The 22,626-nt window shown below is 42.7% G+C and overlaps 1 protein-coding gene across 4 annotated transcripts in view; it reads left to right on the top strand.

The window, feature by feature from the left end:
• LOC131128599 (microtubule-associated tumor suppressor 1 homolog) overlaps positions 1-22,626 on the top strand; it is a 38,884-nt gene that overhangs the window by 13,252 nt on the left and 3,006 nt on the right. For 3 of the 4 annotated variants that reach the window (XM_058071609.1, XM_058071589.1, XM_058071599.1), the window contains 12 exons: positions 188-389; positions 3,649-3,846; positions 5,372-5,587; positions 7,642-7,803; positions 12,004-12,092; positions 12,174-12,488; positions 17,321-17,387; positions 20,179-20,302; positions 20,384-20,474; positions 20,776-20,881; positions 21,891-21,964; positions 22,298-22,396. In XM_058071609.1, coding sequence (XP_057927592.1) covers positions 188-389; positions 3,649-3,846; positions 5,372-5,587; positions 7,642-7,803; positions 12,004-12,092; positions 12,174-12,488; positions 17,321-17,387; positions 20,179-20,302; positions 20,384-20,474; positions 20,776-20,881; positions 21,891-21,964; positions 22,298-22,396 — 1,743 coding nt within the window. The remainder of the gene's footprint in view (positions 1-187; positions 390-3,648; positions 3,847-5,371; positions 5,588-7,641; positions 7,804-12,003; positions 12,093-12,173; positions 12,489-17,320; positions 17,388-20,178; positions 20,303-20,383; positions 20,475-20,775; positions 20,882-21,890; positions 21,965-22,297; positions 22,397-22,626) is intronic. The other variant, XM_058071617.1, reaches the window with a different exon arrangement.

Genomic DNA, 22,626 nt, shown 5'->3' with positions numbered 1-22,626 from the left:
CACACACACACACACACACACTGTCCTTCACTCCTCCCCTCTGCTCCTTCACCACCTCCCTCGTTTCCCTCCAGTCCACATTTGTGACTGTGAAAGGGGAATGGCTAACACCATGGTCTCAGTGCGCAGCTCTGAGCTGGGGACCCTTGGCTGGAGCTCGGTCACTAAGAGTCAACTGTTCCTCCAGAAGGTCTCCAAACTGGGGCCCATTGCAAGGCAGCAGGGAAAAAGCAGCAGACTCGATAAGGCACCACCTCCGGCAACTCGACCTCCAGCACCGGGGAGCCCCAAGCCCCGGCGAACTCACACTGATGGAGCCATGTTAAGAGACGTTGGCCAGGGTGCAGGGGATGGATCTCCAATGAGAGTCAAACACTTGCAGACCCTGGGTGAGTCCAAGCTCAGCTATTTCAGCACCCGTAATTTACTTGACTTTACGAAAGCTGACATCAGAACCTCCACACCACACCAGTACAGTCCAACCTATCTGCGTGCATATGAGCACACGTGTGTGTGCATGTGTGTGTAATGGAACAAGAAGGAACGTTCCTCTCAGTATCAGGTTCAGGAAATGAGCTGCTGGTTCAAATACCTTCCAGACACACAATGTTGTCTGCAAATGACACATTTGTGATGGCAACACTTGCAAACATGACACAAGCTGCTGACTGACACACCATGCAGAAAACACAAACAGGTCTGGGTGCTCTGAATATGCAGAAGCTCATTTAACACGCATTGTTGCTGCGTGTGAGCATACATCTAAAGGAGTATAACAACACATTTGTTTTTCTTCTGCTTTATGACATCCTTTTGTACTTGCTCCTCGGTTTTCAAACACCCCAGGTTTCATATTATTTGGTTGTTGACTACAGTTTTGGACAAAATTCTGCTTCTGTTCTCTCTCACTGTCTCGTTATCGTACAATATTGTGCAATTAAATGTGCAGTTCATTGACTCCAGACCTGACAGAATATTTTAGTCGTTTTTTTTTGGTTTACGACCTTATAAATACTGATTTTGACGTTATTGGAGTCCTCGAGACATTAAAGAAGTCACCTTTACACTCCCATTATCCAATATAGTAGACATAATAAGAGAAAATAAGACATAAGTGAGACTTGTGCTTGTGTGTGTGTTGCTGAAACTGTGGGAGCTGAGTGGTGGGGCAAACAGGAAGGGATGTCACGAGTTCAGAGTTAAGTTTTTTTTTAACTTGGTGGGGGTTACGGCAGCAGCAGTAGCCAACTTTGAATGTGTCTTCGGAATCACTTATATTTGTATTTTACTTTTTATTTTACTATTGCAACTAAATGAACTATCTTTACCCTACTTTTCGGGTGTTAAGTTGCCGTGTGATGATTTTATAATTCTCTCCTAGATGATGCAATGAGTCAGGCTGTTATATTGCGTAATGACCTCCTGCGATTTCCAGTGTCTTAACGAGCTTGTCATAAGTTCCCATGTAGAGCTACCGTTTTTCTCACTGACGCACGAACGGCACAGTATAAGTGAATAGTAGTAGTGTGAAGTCATGGAGGTGTCACAAGATTAGAACTTAGCCATAAATTAGCTGTACCGCTGTATAAATCGCAGGGTTCATAGTTGAAGAAAAAAGGTAGCGGCAATTTGCACAAGCGGTGTCTAGTTTTGGTGTTTATATCGGTTTTCGGGACAACAGCTACTATCAATGCCAGTCAGCCAGTCTGAGGGCCCTCGACATAAACGGGTACCAGCGGGTTTGTATGCTTCTGTAAAATGAAACCTCTTTGTTGTGAAGTTCACATTCTGATGGACAATGCCTTCGTTTGTCCTGACATTGCTGATCCACAAGAACAAACTGCCGCCTCTGGACCGCAGACTTATATCTCCATCAATAGATTCTTTTGTGTGTGTGTGTGTGTGTGTGTGCATGTGTGTGCATGTGTGTATGTGTGCGGGTATTCTGAAGGAAGTGACTTTGCTGCTTAAGAGTTGGAGTTTCAGATTGGCATGTTTTTTTTATTATGGATTTTAATAGGGATTACTATGCCTGTTGTGAGATCATTGTTTGTGTAGCATTATAGAGTGTGCATACGTTACGTAGTACGTAGTTCATACGCGGTAAGTCGGGGTCTGCAGCCCGTAGCTCCTGAGCTGCTAGTAGCTCCTAACCACTTTTCAAGTCGCACACCAAAGGGTTTATTCATATATTATCAACTTCTATATCGACAAACAGTGGAGTTCGCCGGTAGTCCGGAAGTCTTCAGGAACACTTGGGAGTGTACCAATCACAACGCAGTATGCATGCCTGGTAGCGGTCCATGGGTGGAATAATAATAATAATAATACATTTTATTTGTGTAGCGCTTTTCAAAATACTCAAAGACGCTTTACAGAAAAAAATTGAGTTGAATAAAAGCAAGTAAACAGAATAAAAGAATAAATGAAAACAGACCGTTTTTGGAAATCCAAGGAAACACAGCTGGAATAGGTGCAGATTCTGGAAGATCTACAAAGCTTTCTAGAAAGCTTTATTGTGTCTAGCTGCTCTATGGGAGTCCATAACGCAACACAAAGGGCAGAAAAATGAGAACAATAGGTCCCCTTTCAAAGCCAGGCAGGAAAGTGAGAATGGGCATGACGTTTATAGCAGGCATTACTTTGAATATTTTACTTCTTCCATCATGTTAAATTAGTTTTGGGTTGATTTGCTCAGTCTCACTTGACCTAGTGGGCTCGAACAAGAAGACTGTTTTGTGTGCAGAAAAGGTTCAGCTGGAGATTTTGCTTCGTGTGTAAGTTGTAAACCATGAAGAATGTAGTCACTTGAAGGTCCTGGATCGTGTTGTCCAGGTCGAACTACACGTTGATTTCATAGGTAACACAATCCAGCTGGCCTTCCCTGTGCTGTTTCATTTGAACTGAAACGGAATGAAGCCAGATGTTTCCTGCTTGCTGCAGTCGCTAAGTACAAGCTCAACTGCTGCTCTGTTGCTAATGTGACGTAATGCAGCTGAAGTCAACATGTGTAAACACTTTCCCTTTTTGGCTCTTTCCTGCTTTGTCTGACAAAAGTCATGATGAGAAGTCCCTGTGAAAATGTTGAATGAAATTTCAATAGGTCTATTTGGATTGGTTGTAAACATGCAAAAGCAGCAATGTTGTGGTTATGATCCAGTTTTGTAAGATGGAGTTCCTTTCATTACCAATGAGTGGGACATTTTTGTCATTTATTTTGACATTTGTACACACTGTTTTTCTTTGAAAAGGTATGGTAGAACAGGGGTAGACGGACCACCGGTCATTTCCAAATTCCTTTATTAAACCCTCAACATGGACAGTGTCGCCGGCAACATGACTTGTTGCTTTGTGGCACGCTTGAGTCGCCAAAAATAGTCAGATGCCATCTATGGCTTGTACAAAAAAGCCACCCAAACAACAAAACATGCAATAATACGCATGCCAAAAAATACATATATTCATGTATCTTGTGGTACTCTTTCCGCCAACATTTTGCCATTTTTATTGCATTTTTGCTAAATTGCAAATTTTTTAACCCAATGTGGCCCACCCTTGATGGTAGAAGGTACAAATTCTGTTCATTACCAAACCTGAATCAGTTAAAAGAGGAGTTTATAATAAACAACACAAACTTATGCATTGCAGGTGTATCAAAATCCCGCACCCCGACTTCATCAACCACACCGGGACCTTCACATTCCAGCTCCAGATCCACAGCGGCCCTGCAACCAGCATGTGGGCGACCCCTCTTAAATGCGCCATCAAAACTTCCTGTGAAAGGATTACATTCCAGCCTTGGTTCTTCACGGCTGGGATGCAAAGAGAACTACGCCTCATGCAAAGGTGGGTTTGAAACGCTGCATCCAAAACACACGCATTGTTTGTGGAGTATACAGTATGCGATGAATGTCTCCCACTTACCGCCCTGTACCACTTTCTGTCCTGTGGGTGTGTTTGAGACAGAGAGGGAGAAACACACAATACAGGAGGTGGAGAACACAAACGCTTGTATAAACAATCATCTGTTTTTAAAACAATAATGGAACATGAAACCTGGAGTGAAACTATTAGGTCAAAGGTAGGGAACCTATGGCTCGGGAGCCAGGTAGGGCTCTTTTGATGACTGTATCTGGCTCTCAAGCATTTACCACAATAAAAAATTATTTTTGCTAAAAAATTAAAGTAAACATCACAGAAATGACTGTTAAAAATAATATTCAAAATCAACAACTTTCTTATGCATTTTAATCCGTCCATCTATTTTCTACTGCAATATGGCCGACCACATCCATCTTTCTTGAAGATATTTTCCAGGTCAAACACCAAAACTCGATTATTACTGGGTAATGCGGTAGTCTACCTCGGTCATTGAGATGTCAAAAAAACATGTAAATGTAAACTTTCCTCCTTTAGTCAAATAGTCACCTAGCTAAAGCTGCAGAAGCAAGCCTTCTGACGAAGATGGCCAAAAGAATTAAATATACTGAGTACGGTGCAAAACCATGCAGCAGCAGAAGTTGCATTAATGGCAGCAAGTATTTGATTTATTATTAGACACTGCGCTGCTCACGAAAGTATGCTGGCCACACCCCATTGGCGTGGGGTAGTGTGCCTGGTCTACGTAATTAGAGCCCATTATATCTAAAACTGTTGGTCTTACATAAAAATGCACACATTTTATTGCATTCAATGTTTAAAAAAATGTATATGGCTCTCACAGATACACATTTTAAAATATCTGGCCTTCATGGCTCTTGTAGCCAAAAAGGTTCCCGACCCCTGTATTAGGTTGTGCATCAGTGGTGTTGTTTGCTGTGGGAGTCTTAAATGGAAATCGTGAATGGTCAAATAAAACAATTATCAAATGATATGACATACAGAGGTGTGAAAAAGTGTTTGCATGTTTGTCACACTTAAATGTTTCAAACAGATTTGAATATTATAGTCAATGACGACACAACTGACACAAAATTCCGTTTTTAAATGTAACTTTTTATTATTAAGGGAGAAAAGAATCCAGGCCTACAGTACATGGCCCTGTGTGAACATGTGATTGCACACCTAAGCCACCCTTAGCAACAAGAGCTGCAATCACGTGTTTGCTGTGGACAAATGTTCTCATCTTTGCAGAATTGTTGGAATTCAGCCGCAGTGGAGGCTTTTCCAGCATGAATGTTTTTATATATTCTGTTGGATGAAAAAAATTAAAACTAATTTTGGTTTGGTTCTTTTTACAAGAATAATGTCTTTCCAAATGACTATGCAAAGTTTGTCCCTGGTAAGTCTTTGCTCGTGGTTGTCCTGCATGATCTTTTTATTTCTACCCAACAGAGGATGTCATATTTTAACATTCTCATTGTTGTTTCAGCTTCTCAAACATCCACATGTACCCTGGTTTCACCAGACACCAGATCAGATGAGAGGCTCAGCAAATGCAATCCTCAGACTGGGACAAAACCCATTGGCCCCAGTAGTTCCTGTAACACTGTTATCAACTTGAACAACATTTGTATTACTGCTGTCCCAAAGGCTCCTGCAATGAGAAATCGAGCACAGTCACTGCAGTCCAGAACAAAAGCTTCAGGTAAGCTCACTTGTGATTGTTCATCAAACATATTGGTCATTTCAGTCCCTACATTACCTTCTAAATTGCTGGCAGGTTCGTTGTCGCTAGTCGGCGTTTGTCGGTCGAGCTACCTGTTAACATGGAATTGAGTATTGGTCGTAGAAATTGTGCAAACATAATAAGAGCTCTACGCTTGTTTCAGTATCGTAAGAGCAAAGCCTACAAAGACATTAAGTCACTAAGTGGACTTATTGAATATTTCAGTAGCAAATGGAAAATCATGTTGTTACATATTTTAGAAACTATGTAAATGAATGAAAATCTTCTGAAATGGAAATTGAAATAATAAACTGCATACCGGTAGCTACAGTGCCAGATATGACTGGCTTTCGCTTGTCTCACTTGCAGGGAAACAGTGAATAGGTTTATAGGCACTTAAAAACGTGGCGTAAAACCAGCTTTTAAACATGCATGTAAACATCCTAATTAGATTATGTTTGCCACTGTTTGGTGGCTGAATACTGCACATTATTAGTGAAAACATATTAGGGATGTTCCATCATTTCTGGTACCGGTAATTATCGACCCGATATCAGCATAAAAGTGCGATATCTGTTGTTTTGGTCAAAAAAGCCAATGTCGGACATCCCTAAAAATATGCATGTTTGGGCAAATTCAATGTGTTTTGGGCCTAAATTGAGCATTCATTCATTCATTTTCTACCGCTTATCCTCACGAGGGTCACAGGGGTTGCTGGAGCCTATCCCAGCTGTCTTGGGGCGAAAGGCGGGGTACACCCTGGACTGGTGGCCAGCCAATCCCAGGGCACATATAGACAAACAACCATTCACACTCACATTCATACCTATGGACAATTTGGAGTGGCTAATTAACCTAGCATGTTTTTGGAATGTGGGAGGAAACCGGAGTACCCGGAGAAAAGCCACGCATGCACGGGGAGAACATGCAAACTCCACACAGAGATGGCCGAGGGTGGGACTGAACTCGGGTCTCCTAGCTGTGAGGTGTGTGCGCTAACCACTCCATCACCGTGCAGCCCTAAATTGAGCATTATCAAGCATAAAAACTACTAAATGAAGAAAATACAAGAAAATTCTCACTGGGGTCGCGTGTATGCTACAAGTATATTGTTTATTGTTAACACGTTTGTGGAATGTGGGAGGAAACCGGAGTATTCGGAGAAAACTCCACACAGTGAAGATCGGATCTCCTGACTGTGTGGCCTACAAGCTAACCACACTGTGGTAGATATTCCAGACACCGATATAGATATAGACACTAGATATTCGAATATAAGCCAATGAATTGCAGCCAAGTGTGAAATTGCTAAATGTCTGCTCTATGCTCATTGCGTTTAGCTGTTCAAGCTAATACAGTATGTGTCCATGTTCATTGGTTGTAACGTTACTTCCAATGTGTCTCTCGTGGACGTGGAGAAAACATTTAACTATATTAAAGGCATAAAGGACCGTACACATGAATAGAGGAAGCCTAGGGGTCGTGCTTTGTGACGTGTAAATGTAGCCAGAACACTGCGGCGACATGAATGGTTTCTGTGCGTCGGAAAAGGAGGGCAGCAGTTGAGCCTGGCAGGTAATTGTTCAACGGAGACACACCATGTAGCTTGTACAAGTCCTTTTTAGAGCATAATGACAGCCGAAGCAGCGTTGGCAGGTCTCACGAGGTAAACAAGCGACTAGCTTGAGAATTTGCAAGAAAAGTTGCACAAAAAAGCCCAAAGTCGCCTCTAATACGCTGACCTGGCAACATAGAGCCGGGAGTCTTTGTTTATATGTGACGTCAACCGGAAAAGCAACCCTTTACCCGGGCTGACAGGAGCATGAGCACCACCTAGTGTTGTAGGAGGCACATGGCACAGTGGAAATAGTGCTAAAAGCACACAATAGCTTTAGTCGGACACTAAGGAAGTAAATATAATTTAAAAATGTAATTGTGACTTGGTGATGCTTGTTGAAAGCAGATTGAACCTGCCCTGACTCCCAGCATTTGGGGGGGGATGTAAGAGTTTGACGTCTTCTCTGTCCCTGTAGGTCTGAAGACCCCCTCGGGTAACAATTCCAACACGACAAAGACACTAGCATTTCCTCAAACGGCAAAGATTTCTTCAAGCGTCAGTCAGGAGCTGACAAGGCAGACGTCCCATCCATTGCAAAGAAGTGGCTCTGCAAGACTCGCTCGACTTAACAGCACAGGTACGTCTTCTCCTGCCGTGCTGAGGTGCAGTAAAATACATTTTCTGTTTGCATTGGCACCATCAGAGGGGAACTTGTGCATGACAAATTTTGCACCCAATCTTGGTCTGACTGAAACAGAAAACATATACTGCCACACGGCGCCATTACTCCTACTTGCTAAACATGCTAGTTCACTGTTGTGATCACGTGGGCTCTGCATGCTCATTGCTCGTATCAGAGTGTCAATATATGACATTTTAGATATAGGCCGATATAATTCAATACTGTTTTTTGTTTCCTGATATCGGGCCGATGTCTAACAATATGATGACTAGTGTTCTCTGAAAGCAAATAATAATAATAATGTGGAAAAATAAGGTTTGTCTGCACGCTGGTCGAGTGGTTAGCGGCAGGCCTCACATCTAGGAGACCCAAATTCAATTCCTTGGCCATCTCTGTGTGGAGTTTGCATGTTCTCCCCGTGCATGCCTGGGTTTTCTCCGGGTACTCTGGTTTCCTCCCACATTCCAAAAACATGCTAGGTTAATTAGCCACTCCAAATTGTCCATAGGTATGAATGTGAGTGTGAATGGTTGTTTGTCTATATGTGCCCTGGGATTGGCTGGCCACCAGTCCAGGGTGTACCCCGCCTCTTGCCCAAAGACAGCTGGGATAGGCTCCAGCCCCCCACTGCGACCCTTGTGAGGATAAGCGGTAGAAAAGGAAGGAAGGAATGAAAAATAAGACTTAAGACTAAACCCAGACGTTCCAAATGTGAAGATTGTAAAGAGTTGGTGTTATATTTGTAAAGAAATGAACCCTTTTTGTGTTGTTTGTGTCATGTTGCATATTTGTACATATTTGAGCTGTCATAAAAGCAAGTGAAAGTCATGTTTCAAAAATATCTTTTCACAAAAATCTGTTTTTCCCCCTTTTTATTGTTGTGTGGCTTTATGGGAACAAGGATAAATATAGAAATAGTAGCATCAAAATGTTAGGATGCTGGACAAGGTTGCACAAAAAAGGCAAAAGAACCCAGTCATTGGTTCTGGTAGACTGCAGGAAGGTCCAAGTCCAAGTTTGAGGTGTTTTTCCTGCCATGTGATCAAGTCACAGGTGAAATGTCAGATCGTTTATCTTCTTGGCTGAATAGTCTGCCCACGGCCACATGGTCTCCTCCCACACTTGTTTTGTTTGTCTCCTTCATGCCTTTGTGTCGTCACATCTAAGCTGGGAAAGCAGAGTATCTACCAGACACGGATGATATAGAGGTACACTGAGCGAGAGAATAAATAAAAGAGATTATTCAAATCCCACCCATTCCCCTCCCCCTCCTCTCCCTGCAGTGTTAATAATGATGTGCAGCGTCTTTAAGACCCCCGACAGACCCCACCCGGTCACATCCAGAACATGACATTCTTTGGGACTGAATACAAACAGTTGGACCCGGCTTGGTTCGCATCCAGCATGTAGGAGACGGGCTACTAATCATCTACAGCATCGAGGATTTTCTCTTCTCCGCTTCCACCCCCCCACATCCCCTCCTTCCCCCACACATGCAGCAGTACTGCCTCCCTCTTTCCTCCGCGTTCTCCTGCTCCATCCTTCATCACTGGATTTTTTGCTACCACCTTGGCAGCTTGTGAAATCCACAGCTTTTTTTGGCGCCATTTTCTATTCGTCCTCCATCGTCGTGGCGACTGGAAGACGTACGGATGAGTTTTTGCTTTTCAGCGAGGCCTGTGGCTGAAAGGATTCTCTTCTCTTTATGCTGTTTTTTTGCATTTTTTTAACGGTCTTTGGTCTTTAAATGTCGAAGCTTTTGTAGCAACAAGCCTCATTTTCTCATAGATTGAGGAATTAGAAATTAGATCTTTACAGACTAAAAGACGAAGAATTCCTATTTTTTTTTGGGGGGGGGGGCAAACAGAAGCTCAGACTTTGTAGAAGAATCCAGTAGGCTGCTTGCATTCAACTGAAAAGGATTTCCAGAAAATGTTATGGTCTCCAAGGCTGTCGCTGTCCAACTTCCACGTGAAGCTGACAGCCAAAGGACTTTTCCAAAACCTCCAGCTGCTGTCAGGATACAAGAAGAACACGGTGGTGTTCCACGCAGGTCTGAGAGATGTCCCCCTGTCAATCATTCTTCATCATCTGTCACAGTGGGAGAAAAGTCCAAACTCCTGCAATGATCTGTCCATCCTGTCGTTTGTTTCTATACTTTCCATTTCCATGTGCTTTCAAACTCTGTAAAGAAGAAAGTACAAGCTGCCGTACTATATTCACAATGATAATATTTATTACTACTTTTCTCATCTTTAGCTCAAATCTGCCCTCAAGTCTGCCTCGGCAGCCACTCGCCTTTCGTTGGTTGTCCTGCATGTCATTGGCAGCCATTTGTTTGCTTGTGGAGCAGCTAGCGTAGCCGCCATAGCTGTGTAGCGTACAATAGGGCCGTTGCTTGACTGCCGTGTGTATTTGTGCAAGCTTTCTACACGAGTGCTTCAGCGGTGGCGTGATGAATGGCCTTGACTCTATTCTCCTTGTAGCGGTGCCTATACCACATGACTCACACACGCACACAGGCCGCTGGAAATATCTCGCTTTTACTTATTCATCCTTTAAAAGGAGGGTTTCTTTGTGATGTCTTGGTAGCAGAATTGGTAGACTTTATTTCAATTGGTTTTCTGTCAGCAAATGTTCAATAAGGTTTACATCAGGCCTTTACATACGCCTAATGTTAACCTGATTTATCAGATCTCTTTAATTAACAAAACTGTTCAGCTTCATCCTCATCATCATGCTGCTGTTGCGTTCTAAGAGCTTCCTCCTCCTCTTCCTCCTCCTCTCCCGATCCATCTGAATCCAGCTGCACGTGTTTGGCTGCCCTGTTTTTGCTCGTCTGAGGCCACACACCCACTTCGCCACTGCTCCCTGCCATCAGCCTCAAATGTAGGTTAGAGGAGGCTTTAGTATGCACGTGCATGCCCGTACTAGCACACACACACACACACACACACACACACACACACACACACTGCCCAGTGGTTCAGCTGAGGCTCGTCCAGTGGCGTAAGCTGTAATGCGATGTGGAGTTTTTTGCAGCGGCTGATGAGAGCGTGCGAGGGTGTGTGTCCTGAACTATATTTTCTATTTATACCTCAGTGGGCAAAAACATCTGCTTTTGCATTTCTAATATCATTTTTACAACTGGGTCAATATGTTCTCTGTGAAGATCGAGGCCATTGCTGAAAAAACGTCTGAACCGTGTCCCGAGCCCAAATCCTTTTGTATCGTCTCCAAAAATCTTTTTCATCATTGACCATCTGCACTGTGTACTTTTTAATGTTAATAATACTTGCTGTCATGTTGTATTCCCACCATCCATCGTGATGGACTGATCTGTTTTACATAAATGGACTGTATTTTGAAGCTGAAACGGAAGTGGAATATTTAGGGTAGTTCACTGTGCACAGTCGTGTGACTTCATTTATCAAGTCTCCATTTCTCACTGCTTCCAAAAGATGCATATGACAGCTCGGTTTCAGACATTTTATTGAGACCATCACTTACACATATTTCAAATTAAAAGACTGAAACTTAAAATAACTCATCAATAACTCAAGCAAACTTGTGGCTGTCTGTGCAGTTCATCATAGCGGCATTATCATTATCAGCAGAAAAGAAGTAGTCAATATTACCTCCAAATTCAGCAGTTAGACTTCTAAAGCCAAACACTCATTAAACTGCTTTGGACTGAGCTGGCCAGCAGCCTAAAGCTTCCCAAAGCCCTGACCTCAACCCTAATGCACAATGGCGGTCGATGCCAGCAACCCAAGCGAGTGAAATGAAGTCTGCCATTTTGTCTGTGGTAATGCACTCCTTAATGCACACCCGAGTGCATCACATGCAAGCACTCACACACCATCGATACAGCACAATCCCATCATGCATCTGAGGCAGTCAGAAGGGCGTGCTCTCTTTTGCGGGATGATGTGTGTGTTGTTTTGATACATTAGCCAATGTTGTGTTCATTGCCTTTTCTCTTTTGTTTGTCTGTAGTTGAATTCTAGCTTGTTTTAGGGTCGGGTTGGGGTTGTGGTATTGAACAATTGTTCATGCTGTGATTGTGTGGTCTGTGTGTGCGTAGGGAAGTGCACACCATGTTGAATGTTGTGCCTGTCAGCCACAGAATAAGAGGATGCCGTTCTTTTGCAGTTGACAAAAACAAACCCCGGGATGCACCAACAAGATCCACACCTGCAGCAGGGACCAACCAGAGCCAGCAGGATTCACCACGAGATCTGGTATGCAGTCTTCTGTCTCTCCGTGTCCTTTCCTGCTTGAAATCTCCGACTCTAAAATGCATGTGGGAACATTTTTGCTAGGTACCAGTTACCCCAGTGCCCGTCCCAGCGTCCACCAGCACAGAGTTAGGCTCCGCAGCACCCCCTCTTCTTGGGTGTAAAGCAAGACCCAGGTCACGGTCTAGCCCCAAACACGGAGCCCGTCCGCAGGGCGCATCCAAGCCCAGTGCGGCGGGAGCTAATAGTGCAGACATTGTGTTCACGGCTAAAGAGAATCACCACACGGAACTTGTGGAGAAGAAGAACCAGTCCATAAGCCAGCTTCGGAAGCTTCTTCTCCAAGGCAACAAGAGAGTGGAGGCTCTCGCTACAGTCGTCCAACACCTCTTTATTCAGGTATGTTGCATATATTTTACATTTTTGCAGGTTTTATTTCTAAGGAAAAGAAGCATCCTGTGCCACATGTTTAGAAACTAATTGACTGATTTTTTATCTAAATATTACTTAATTTCTGAAAAATGACGTTTTATTCTTATAATCTCCATAATTAGTCTGTTTATTGGTTGAAAATTCATTCATTCATTCATTTTCTACTGCTTATACTCACGAGGGTCGCAGGGGATGCTGGAGCCTATCCCAGCTGTCTTCGGGCGAGAGGCGGGGACCTGTGATTGGACTGGTGGCCAGCCAATCCCAGGGCACATATAGACAAACAACCATTCACACTCATACCTGTGGCCAATTAACCTAGCATGTACCAAGCATTAACCAAGGAGTACCCGGAGAAAACCCACGCTTGCACGGGGAGAACATGCAAAGTCCACAAAGAGATGGCCGAGGGTGGAATTGAACTCAGGTCTCCTAGCTGTGAGGTCTGCACACTAACCACTCATCCGCCGAGCAGCCCCTTGGTAGAAAATAGTCCACCAATACAGTCAGAGGCAACGTTACATTCATTCAATTTCTATGAGGGTTGCGGGCGTGCTGGAGCCTATCCCACTTGTCTTCGAGCGGGAGGCGGGAAACTGAAGTACCCGGAGAAAACCCACGCATGCATGGAGAGAACATACAAACTCCACACAGAGATGGCCGAGGGTGCAATTGAACTCAGGTCTCCTAGTGTACTAACCACTAGTCCACCGTGCAGCCTCTGCATGTTTTATTGATGGTAGATACAGTACAGTAATACAGTACTCTGGTCTGCGGAAGCAACCTCGCCAAGCCAGTACAAAGTAGTGTTGGTTGTCCAGTAGATAACAACACGTGTTACTGGTTGATATTTGCACGAGTTGTTACGTCGAAGCTGATTCCATCTTTGCATTCCATCGTTCCTGTTCACCATGTTGGAACAAAGCATCCTATCATTAACTCAACAGCAGCCGTGTTGCCATTCGGGGCGTTTCAAGGTGTGTTCATGAAGTGAGAGTGACTTAATGGCTCGTTTTATTCTGAGATCACACCCATTAACGCATGAAGCCGCTAGGCAGCTTGTTAGTTCCTTTGAACTTCAATTCAAAATGGCGGAATTCTCAGACCAACCCATACATGGAGTACAGTGGAATCACGGTTAGTGTTTCTGTTCACATTGAAAATGTCCGCCCAAATTTGACATCTGACTGCATACATTCTCTGGTTAGCATACAGTAATGCTAAGAGTCCACTGGGCCGACGCCAGTTGATGCCAGTTCGCGCCAATGGAATTTGCTGTGGCGCCTAGTGTCGCCAATAAGGTGCCTAGTGGCGTGCAGTGGCTCAAACTGCCTACCAACTGGTTTATGGTGGCCCGTAACGGCGGCAAAAACCAAGAAGAACCAAACGTCACAAACAAGCCACCCATTGGAATCCGCTGGAATGTAGTGGCGCGAGCCAAGTTGCGCCAATGATGCCAGGAGCCCACTGGGCCGGCGTCAGTTGTTGCCAGTTGGCGCCAAAGATTATGTGATTGGCAAGTAGTGGCTCGCGGTGTTCCATAAACACTGGACACCTTTTGTGTTCATGTTTATTTTTTGTGTAGCTGAATAAGCATTGTGTTAGCATATCTTACACCTATTCAGCCTGTTCTCTATTCTTTTATTATTGTTACAACTTGCCTTCCAAGATGACGTAATGTCTGTTTTGGTCAAGTAGTTTGGAAAATAAATTACCCACAAAAAATGCGACTTATACTCCAGTGTGACTTATGTATGTTTTTTTCTACCTAATGATGTATTTTTGGCCTTGTGCGACTTAAAAAAACAGCCTATTTTGAAAAAAAAAATCTGCAATCTGAATATTGACTCTGCAGGGATGCGTTTTATTCCTAAAAGGTACATTGGGGGGGGGGGGCGTGGTGAGTGCAGTGGAGGAATGTAGCTGCTGCTGATCGCCAGTGTGAGATAAACCTTCAATGAATTCCAGGATTTCCTAATCTGCCTTTTGCCCTGGAAAAACAGCTGGCTAATATCGGCTGCCACCACCTTCCCTTGAGGGTAGGGGTGTAGCTTCTCCCTGTTGTCAAGAGGCTTGAAACATTGGGGGACTGCCCCCCCCCCCTTCCCAACGTTCCCATTGGTATTTAAATCCAGCTTCTTTGTCTCAACGGGCTTGTTTGCCTTGTCTTTCACGTATTTGCAGCCATAAATGACACAGAACTTACTGACATTTAAATCACCGCATTTTACCCTACCGGTTGTTACATACCTATAAACACAATTTTACAATACAATATAATAATTCTACATTATGTCTTGTGTTTTTCATTGAGTAATGTGACTGTAAAGATTGCTATAGGGGTGTTACTTCTTGTCGAGAAGGCTCTAATGATGTAAAAAAAAAAAACACATATCAGGTTTTCTATGCTCTAACTATGAAAATATTCAATTTGTAAATAAATATTACACAAGTTTAGTAGCACACAAAAGTGGAGAAACCGAACCCCAAAGGTTGTCAAATATAACTGGGACGAGATTACAGATTGCTGATGTAAATAATTGCTGATGTAAATAACTTCTATGCAAAGATGTGAAAGAATAGGGAGTTAAGACAGAGGGAGAGCGCGACAAAGGGGGAGTAGAAATAACTTGAATTCCTATGATACAGTATTCCAGACAGGAGGGGGCGGGACAGATGGAGGGGAGGAGGGAGGACAAGGAGCTCTGTGGTGAACAGGTAGAGAGCTGGAGGAATGCAGTCACTCACATGCATGGACACATGTCATGCTAGCAGAGGACATAGAAAGATGCTACCTTTAAGGACATGCTGGTGAGAAGACGAGGGGGAGGACGCAATGGACTGAGGAAACAAAAAAAGATGCTTTGAGTTTGTGTGTGTGTGTGTGTGTGTGTGTGTGTGATGAGAGCATCATGGGCTCCACGGCCAGCAAATCCCATCACAAGAAACGCAAGGTTTGTGTTTTCTGCTGAAAATATCTTTGAAGCATTTTTCACTGCTGCTAGCACTCAAGTGCCTACAATTGAGAAGGAATTATCACTTGAAGCAGCTTTTGTCATACTGAAACATCCACCATATAAAAATGCAGAGACGCTATCTATATTTATGTACTGTACATGAAAGACGCCACTTTTTGCTCTTTTTAACATCTGTTTGTGTAGTCGTATTTTTAGAATGTGCCCCAGGGCCCAGGGACACACTTTGAACACCGAAGAGGATTCCACTGTGGTTTGTTTTTAAAAGTAACATTAATCATTAATGTCAGCGCGAGGATACTAAAGCCATGTCAGCACTCTCCTTATCGCATTGTTTTATGACATTTTCTTTTACTATCGCTCTCTGCTTCAACATGTGCTGTTTTGACATAAAAGTAACAAAGTTTACAGTTGGCTTTTCCAAAGCTACTGCTTGCCATGTCCATTTTTTATTTTTCTCTCACCCTAGTCTGCTCCTTCACTTAACTGACCTCTCAGACAGCAGATGGATTTTATGGCTGTGTGTGTGTGTGTGTGTGTGTGTGTGTGTATACTATAAATCCACTGTTCATTGTAAGGCACTGCTGTTATTTGTGGCTGGTGTTGGCGGAAGAGAGCACATCGGGACTTCTGCAGCAGAATGCACACTTAATGTGTTCATCAAATGAGCATGCATGAGCATGTCTAATGCGTGCATGCGTAAACGTTTGTGTTCAGGTGGCCCCATGTCTTGGACTTCACGTTGAATATGTGTTTTGGAGGATATTTTAGGATTTTATGTTGTTGTTTGGGCTGCACGGCGACCCAACGGTTAGCACGCAGGCCTCACAGCTAGGAGACCCGAGTTGAATTCCACCGTCGGCCATCTCTGTGTGGAGTTTGCATGTTCTTGCATGGGTTTTCTCCGGGTACTCCGGTTTCCTCCCACATTCCAAAAACATGCTAGGTTAATTAGCCACTCCAAATTGTCCATAGGTATGAATGTGAGTGTGAATGGTTGTTTGTCTATATGTGCCCTGGGATTGGCTGGCCACCAGTCCCGGGTGTACCCCGCCTCTCGCCTGAAGACACCTGGGATAGGCTCCAGCACCCCCGCGACCCTCGTGAGGATAAGCGGTAGAAAATGAATGAATGAATGAATGGTGTCGTTCTTACCTTTGCAGCTTTGAAGGGGATTTTAGTTGTCTTAACTCTTTAGGATCACCTGCTAGGCACGTGACATACCCTCACTGGACACTTTATTAGGTCCACCTGTGTGATCTACTGAGGTAGATGCATACATTTGTAGTGCAATAACAATATGTAATACGCTAAGTCCGTCCGCATGGCGGGAAGGAGGCATGATCTGCCTGGCCAGTGATGGTAATCTTCTCTCAGGAGATGATACTGTGCATTGGATGATGCCGGTTGTCCATGATGGAAAGGAGCCTCCTCAGTGTCCTAGGCTCCAGCACTGGACAGGATGTCCAGCTCAGTGTCAATGACAGAACCTGTCTGTGTTCAAATACTGTTTGATACGACTGTCCACCGGGAAGCGTTCCGGGGTCATGTCACAAATTAAAAGTATCTCCTTCCAGAACATTCTGACACGTGTTTAACAGGATAGGATTTTACTGTATTTGTGTACTTAAAAAATATGACTACAATTGCAGTATGCGATCGTTATTTTTACATCCGTATCTCTCAGTACCCATCAACACCAAGCAAGAAAGTATTTACATTTGGATTATACAGCTGTACCTAATGTTGTGGCAGTGGGTCATTTTCAAACGTAGGGTATGGTGTTCACAATTTCTCATGCTTCAGTGTGTTCCTTCATTGCAGCGTGAGGAGACTTTAAAGCAGAAGAAGGATTTGTCAACAGAAGTGGCAAACCTCAGAGACGAGCTCGGTAAGAGAATTATTTTCATACATATCTACATGTGATTTGTTTAAATTATGTATCAAATAGTATCTACAAACACGTTCTACCAAATCACTGCCATTTGGGTCACTCCCCTAAAGGGGTACCAAAAGTGTGGAAAATGTTGTATTATTACTGTAAATGTTATACAGTATATAATGATCTCCTGCGATTTCAAAGCTCGTTGCGAGTGCACTGATTTAGACACTGGAATTTCCGGTATTGCGTCGTCTGTGGCAATGCCCAAAATTCAGTGTTTTGGACTCAACAGACACAAAGAAAATGTTCAGCAATTTCCCAGATTTATATTTTTATATGGTTATACCCCTCAAAGTGACTCATTTGCTTGTTGTAATATTTCATTTTTATTTTTTGCCGTTTAAATTCATCCCGGGTGCGTTCTTTCAGCGCATGCTCAGATACGTAACACGCAGCTAGAGATGTTTTCAGATGTGTTCCAAAGTTTTCAAAATGGAGGTGAACACTGGACTGCTGCGGAAAGTTTGTTTTTGATCCAAACTTTGAATGAACTGAACACAATTTCAAGACTGTACAGACGAAAACTTGCAATATGGAGTTATTCCAATCGGTGAAAGAAAAATTTGGGGATTGATTATTCAGTTTGATTGTAGCGGCGAGATTGGAATATTCCTTTCCATGTATACTATTGTTTTCGGAAAAGTCATTCGGAAATACTAACATTTCCTCATGTAAACGTGGCTACTGTCTGTCAATATAACATACGCATGTTCGTACTACACTAATGCAGTAATATAAACAGCAGTGTACCTTATGCAGTCCCAAGGTGTATCGTGTGTGAGGAAGGTGAGCAAACACACTTTCCCTACATTCACTGACTATCATCTTTTCTTTACTGCACGTTTGACCTTTGACTCATCTCTGTACACACGGAGCTGAGGAATGTTTGCAGTGTATAGACCGTTGATGACACACACACACACACACACACACACACACACACACACACACACACACACACACACACACACACACACACACACACACAGCCACTGTCAGTAAAAGCTTTATATTCCTTCAGTCTGTCTTAACAGGAACAACCTGTTCTGTCCCATTCAGTGGTTTAATAGTTTTCCTGTGACTTATACAGTTTGTCATATACCTGCTGCGACTTCAAGGGTTGTTATGGCAACCACCAGCTACAACAATGCTAATTCATATCCATTACCCGACTTGTACGATGAAGCAAGAGCTCAAGTATATGTTTTCTTCAGCTGTTCTTGCCTTTTTGTTTCCATCGCCACTCCGACAGCTGCTCAGACGCACGCACACACACACACACACACACACACACACACCGTGAGCTCCATTCAAAGAGAAACACAGAATGTCCCAGCTGCAGCCAGTTGTTACTACAGTTGTACTACATTATTTTGATCACAATCACGGCTACTGCGTGTGGGTGAACACAAACAGCTGCATTGCACTGTTATACATGATCATATATCATGATCATATATCATGATCATATGTCAAACTATTGCTGTTTTTAAATCACAAGGACAACAGAAACTACCCAGATGACCATACTGTAGTTTTTTTGACACTCGCTAATGTTTAATACACACACTGTTGCCTTTACGACTCCTTTAATCTTATCAGGCCAAAACTACCTTTGTGTGAAACATTGTTCTTGTAATAACACTCATATTCTTTGCAAAATGGCCAAGAAATGACCAATCGTGCCAGGATATGCAAACTAATGATAACAAGTGTTGGTGAATGATGCGTCAATTTTGCATAATCTGTGCGTGCGTAACAGATCTACATGCGTAACAGACATAATCACTACTTTAAACTTCAAAAATGAGATGGCCAGGTATGTGCCCGTGAGAACTGAATCAGTCACGACAGGAATGAGTCGTGCTTCATTAATCTTAGCTGACAACAAACATCATGGTAGGGCTGGATCACTTGTCCGCCATAAGAGTAATTCAGTTGGAATGTGGTCGACTCGTAGAGAAAACCTTGTTGGAGTATCAGACTGTTTTCCTGCTCTTCTTCCTCTTCCACTTGCATCTTATTTCTAAGACAACCATGTACAGTTCCTGTCAAACTTTTACAGTGCATACGCTTGTCGCGGAAATCAATATATCCATTTTGGGCCTTTGGAACATAATTTGAAACTTTGTTTAATTTAGTTTTACATTTATTTTCATTTATCTGTTTGTTTGTGGTCAAAATAACATGAAAAGTTCTGAATGGATTTGGATGAAATTGTCAGGAATTGTCCAAAATAGGATATAGAAGAACCAGTTAAACTTTGGGGGCGATCCAGGTCACTGTCCGGATCCTGGAAGTTTTTAAAGGATACTTTAACATTGTGGGATAAGATCATTTTTGGCATTTGTGCAAATAACTCCACAAAACGTGGTCAGAGTACTTTTTGGAACGGCTGTATTTCCATTATTTCTTAAGGGGGCAAAAATGGTTTTGGTTAGTGTGTTTCGGTAATAGTCGGACCTTTTGTGAGCAAATGAATGACGCTATAAGAAAGTCTTATCCACTAAGGTGTAAGCGTATGTTTAGCGTCCAAATGCTAAGCCGTAGCCACTAAAAATGGTGGACATATGCAGGAGTGTTAAATGTTCAGTCTTTTGACGGAACCACGCTGTTTTTTTTTTTAAAGGCTCTTTGTCCTCCTGAGGACTTGCAAGGCACTGGCTTTGACATTTTCTGTATGAAAAATGATAACCTTGGAAAAAATAGCAAATAACCCAAAGGTTTTGTCTTCTTGCAGTGGCATCGTCTCAGTGCTGTGAGCGTTTGCACACGGAGAAGCAGGAGGTGCGCGTCCATTTGGAGGAGGCCTTGAAAAGGCTTGAGGAGCAGCACAAGGAGGAGCTGGTGCAACTGGAGGACAGGTGTCGTGCCAGCAACCACTCCCATGCATGCAAGGCAAACATGAAAAAGATTCTTATTCTTTCTCGTTTCTTCCGTGTCAGATTGAGGAATTTTTACCAAACGGAGTGGGACAAGGTCCATAAAACGTACCAAGCAGAGGCTGACAAATGTCGCATGTTGATGGAGCAACAGGTGAGAGAACACACGCCAGCCCCTTGGACCAGTTATCACCTCTTGTGAGAGCAGTGTGACAGCTGCACACTGACTTTCGAGTATGGTCACAGAAATAATAATAATAATAATAATAATAATAATAATAATAATAATAATAATAATAATAATAATAATAATAATAATAATAATAATATAGCTCTCTTTAGAATGCTACGTAAAACAAACCAATGGCACTGCGGGACAGTAAGGACACTCAACCTGCATAGGACACACAAACACACACCAGACCAGCTGATGGAGACTGCATTTCCACCTGCAGGTGGAGGAGCTGCGGGGCAAACAGGAAGCTGAGAGGAAAAACCAGGAAGCGAGTCATAGCCACATGATGGAGTCTCTCAAACAACAGCATGAGACGTCTCTGCAAGGTATGAAGACTGCTTGAAGAAGATGACACCCTGAAGCTACGCATATGTCGCGTCCTGAATTGGTCCCAGGGCCACCCAGTGGCAACAGGAAATGACATCACCTCTTAGGGCTAATTCATAACAGAAGTTTCAAGTCATCAATTTTACTGCGGCTAGTCATATCGCATCGGAAATCGGAAATTCATACTCTAACGATGCATCTCAGCTGGCGAGCTCCCCCTAGAAATTCAGAATAAAAGGTGGGTGGGTTTTTATTTTTATAGTTAAAGCATAAAAAACATATTTATGGCCTTCCAAATATGTTTTTCTTAACATTGTTAGAGCCCTTAGATGTGAAATAACACCCCTATAGTCACCTTTACACTCCTATTACTCAATGCACTAGACATAAAAAGAGAAAATAAGACTAGTGCTGATGTGTGTCGCTATAACCTAGGGCAATTGAGTGGCGAGCAGACAGGAAGTGAGGTTGAGTTTTAGCTTAGCGTGGGTTAAAGCCATAACAGTAGCCCGTGTTAGGGATTATTGTGCCTATTGTGAGATCAAGTGTGCAATAGAAACCTGTTCCGGTGATCTGGTGCTTGTGTATCTCAGCCAACCTTACAGTAATATTACTGACACCTAGTGACCGGAGTAGAATACTACATATCATCACATCTTTCAATGCTTCTTCTGAATGCCTTATATTTGTATTTTACTTAATTTATCAATTTTAATGCTTGAAAATGCTTCATTTAGGCAAAAATATGTATAAGCACAGAATTTTTATGAATTATTTTTATTTTATTTTTTTTAAACTACAACATTCGATGGAAAGAGGCAAGCAGAAATTTGGATCGCTTGTCTCTTTTTCATATGTTGTTGATGTTGAGAAGAAAATAGAGGCACTGGCTTCACTGTACTAAGACTTGGTGAGGGAAGTGTATACAGTACATGTTTACAGTATTTTACAGTAATTAGTACATTTTGTATGTTTGCTGTGAAATTGTGTTTCTCTGTGCTTTTTCAGAGTTAAAGAAAATAGAGAAAACCAATCTGGAGAACCTGGAAAAAACGCTAAAGGAGACAGAAACCACTCTTTCAGTAAGACGGTTTGACAAAAATAATCATAATCAATTATCGAGCATCACCTGCAGGCTAAATATATAAATGTTTGCCCAGCATATGAGTGTGAATATCTGTTTTTACCCATAAGTCACTCTTGGAAACCCATGAGAGAACAGATTGGCTTACTTTGCTAACGTCTTTTTAGCTTTCAACTTCATGATTGGTTGTTGCATAGGATAAGAACAAATCGTTTTTGAGGATGATTTCTGTGTGTGTGTGTGTGTGTGTGTGTGTGTGTGTGTGTGTGTGTGTGTGTGTGTGTGTGTGTGTGTGTGTGAATGGTAAATGCTGGACTTGTCCCTCCTGCAGGACCAAATATCAATGCTGTTAGCAGAGAAGGAGGCCCTGAATGAGAAGCTGTTAGCAGAGGAGGAGAGGAGGCGGCGGATACTCACAGACAACAATCTGGTAATGACTCTTCCACCTGTAACACACATCTTCACTTAAGCCATCACGCTTCAAATTTCACAGCTTCACTCTGTTATGGTTTTTCAAATATACATGAATTCATAAACCATGTTGTTTTGTGATTGAATAGAACCTATTATTGGTCAAAACATACGCATACTAAAGCAAATGCTAGGTGTTTTTGCCTAAATGAAGCATTCTCAAGCATAAAAATGGCTAAATGGACTGAA

This window comes from Doryrhamphus excisus, chromosome 1 (genome assembly GCF_030265055.1).
Source record: "Doryrhamphus excisus isolate RoL2022-K1 chromosome 1, RoL_Dexc_1.0, whole genome shotgun sequence".
In the NCBI taxonomy this organism is placed as follows: Eukaryota; Metazoa; Chordata; class Actinopteri; order Syngnathiformes; family Syngnathidae; genus Doryrhamphus; species Doryrhamphus excisus.
Note: the sequence above shows the minus strand (reverse complement) of the source record. Positions and strands in the feature narration are given on the sequence as shown.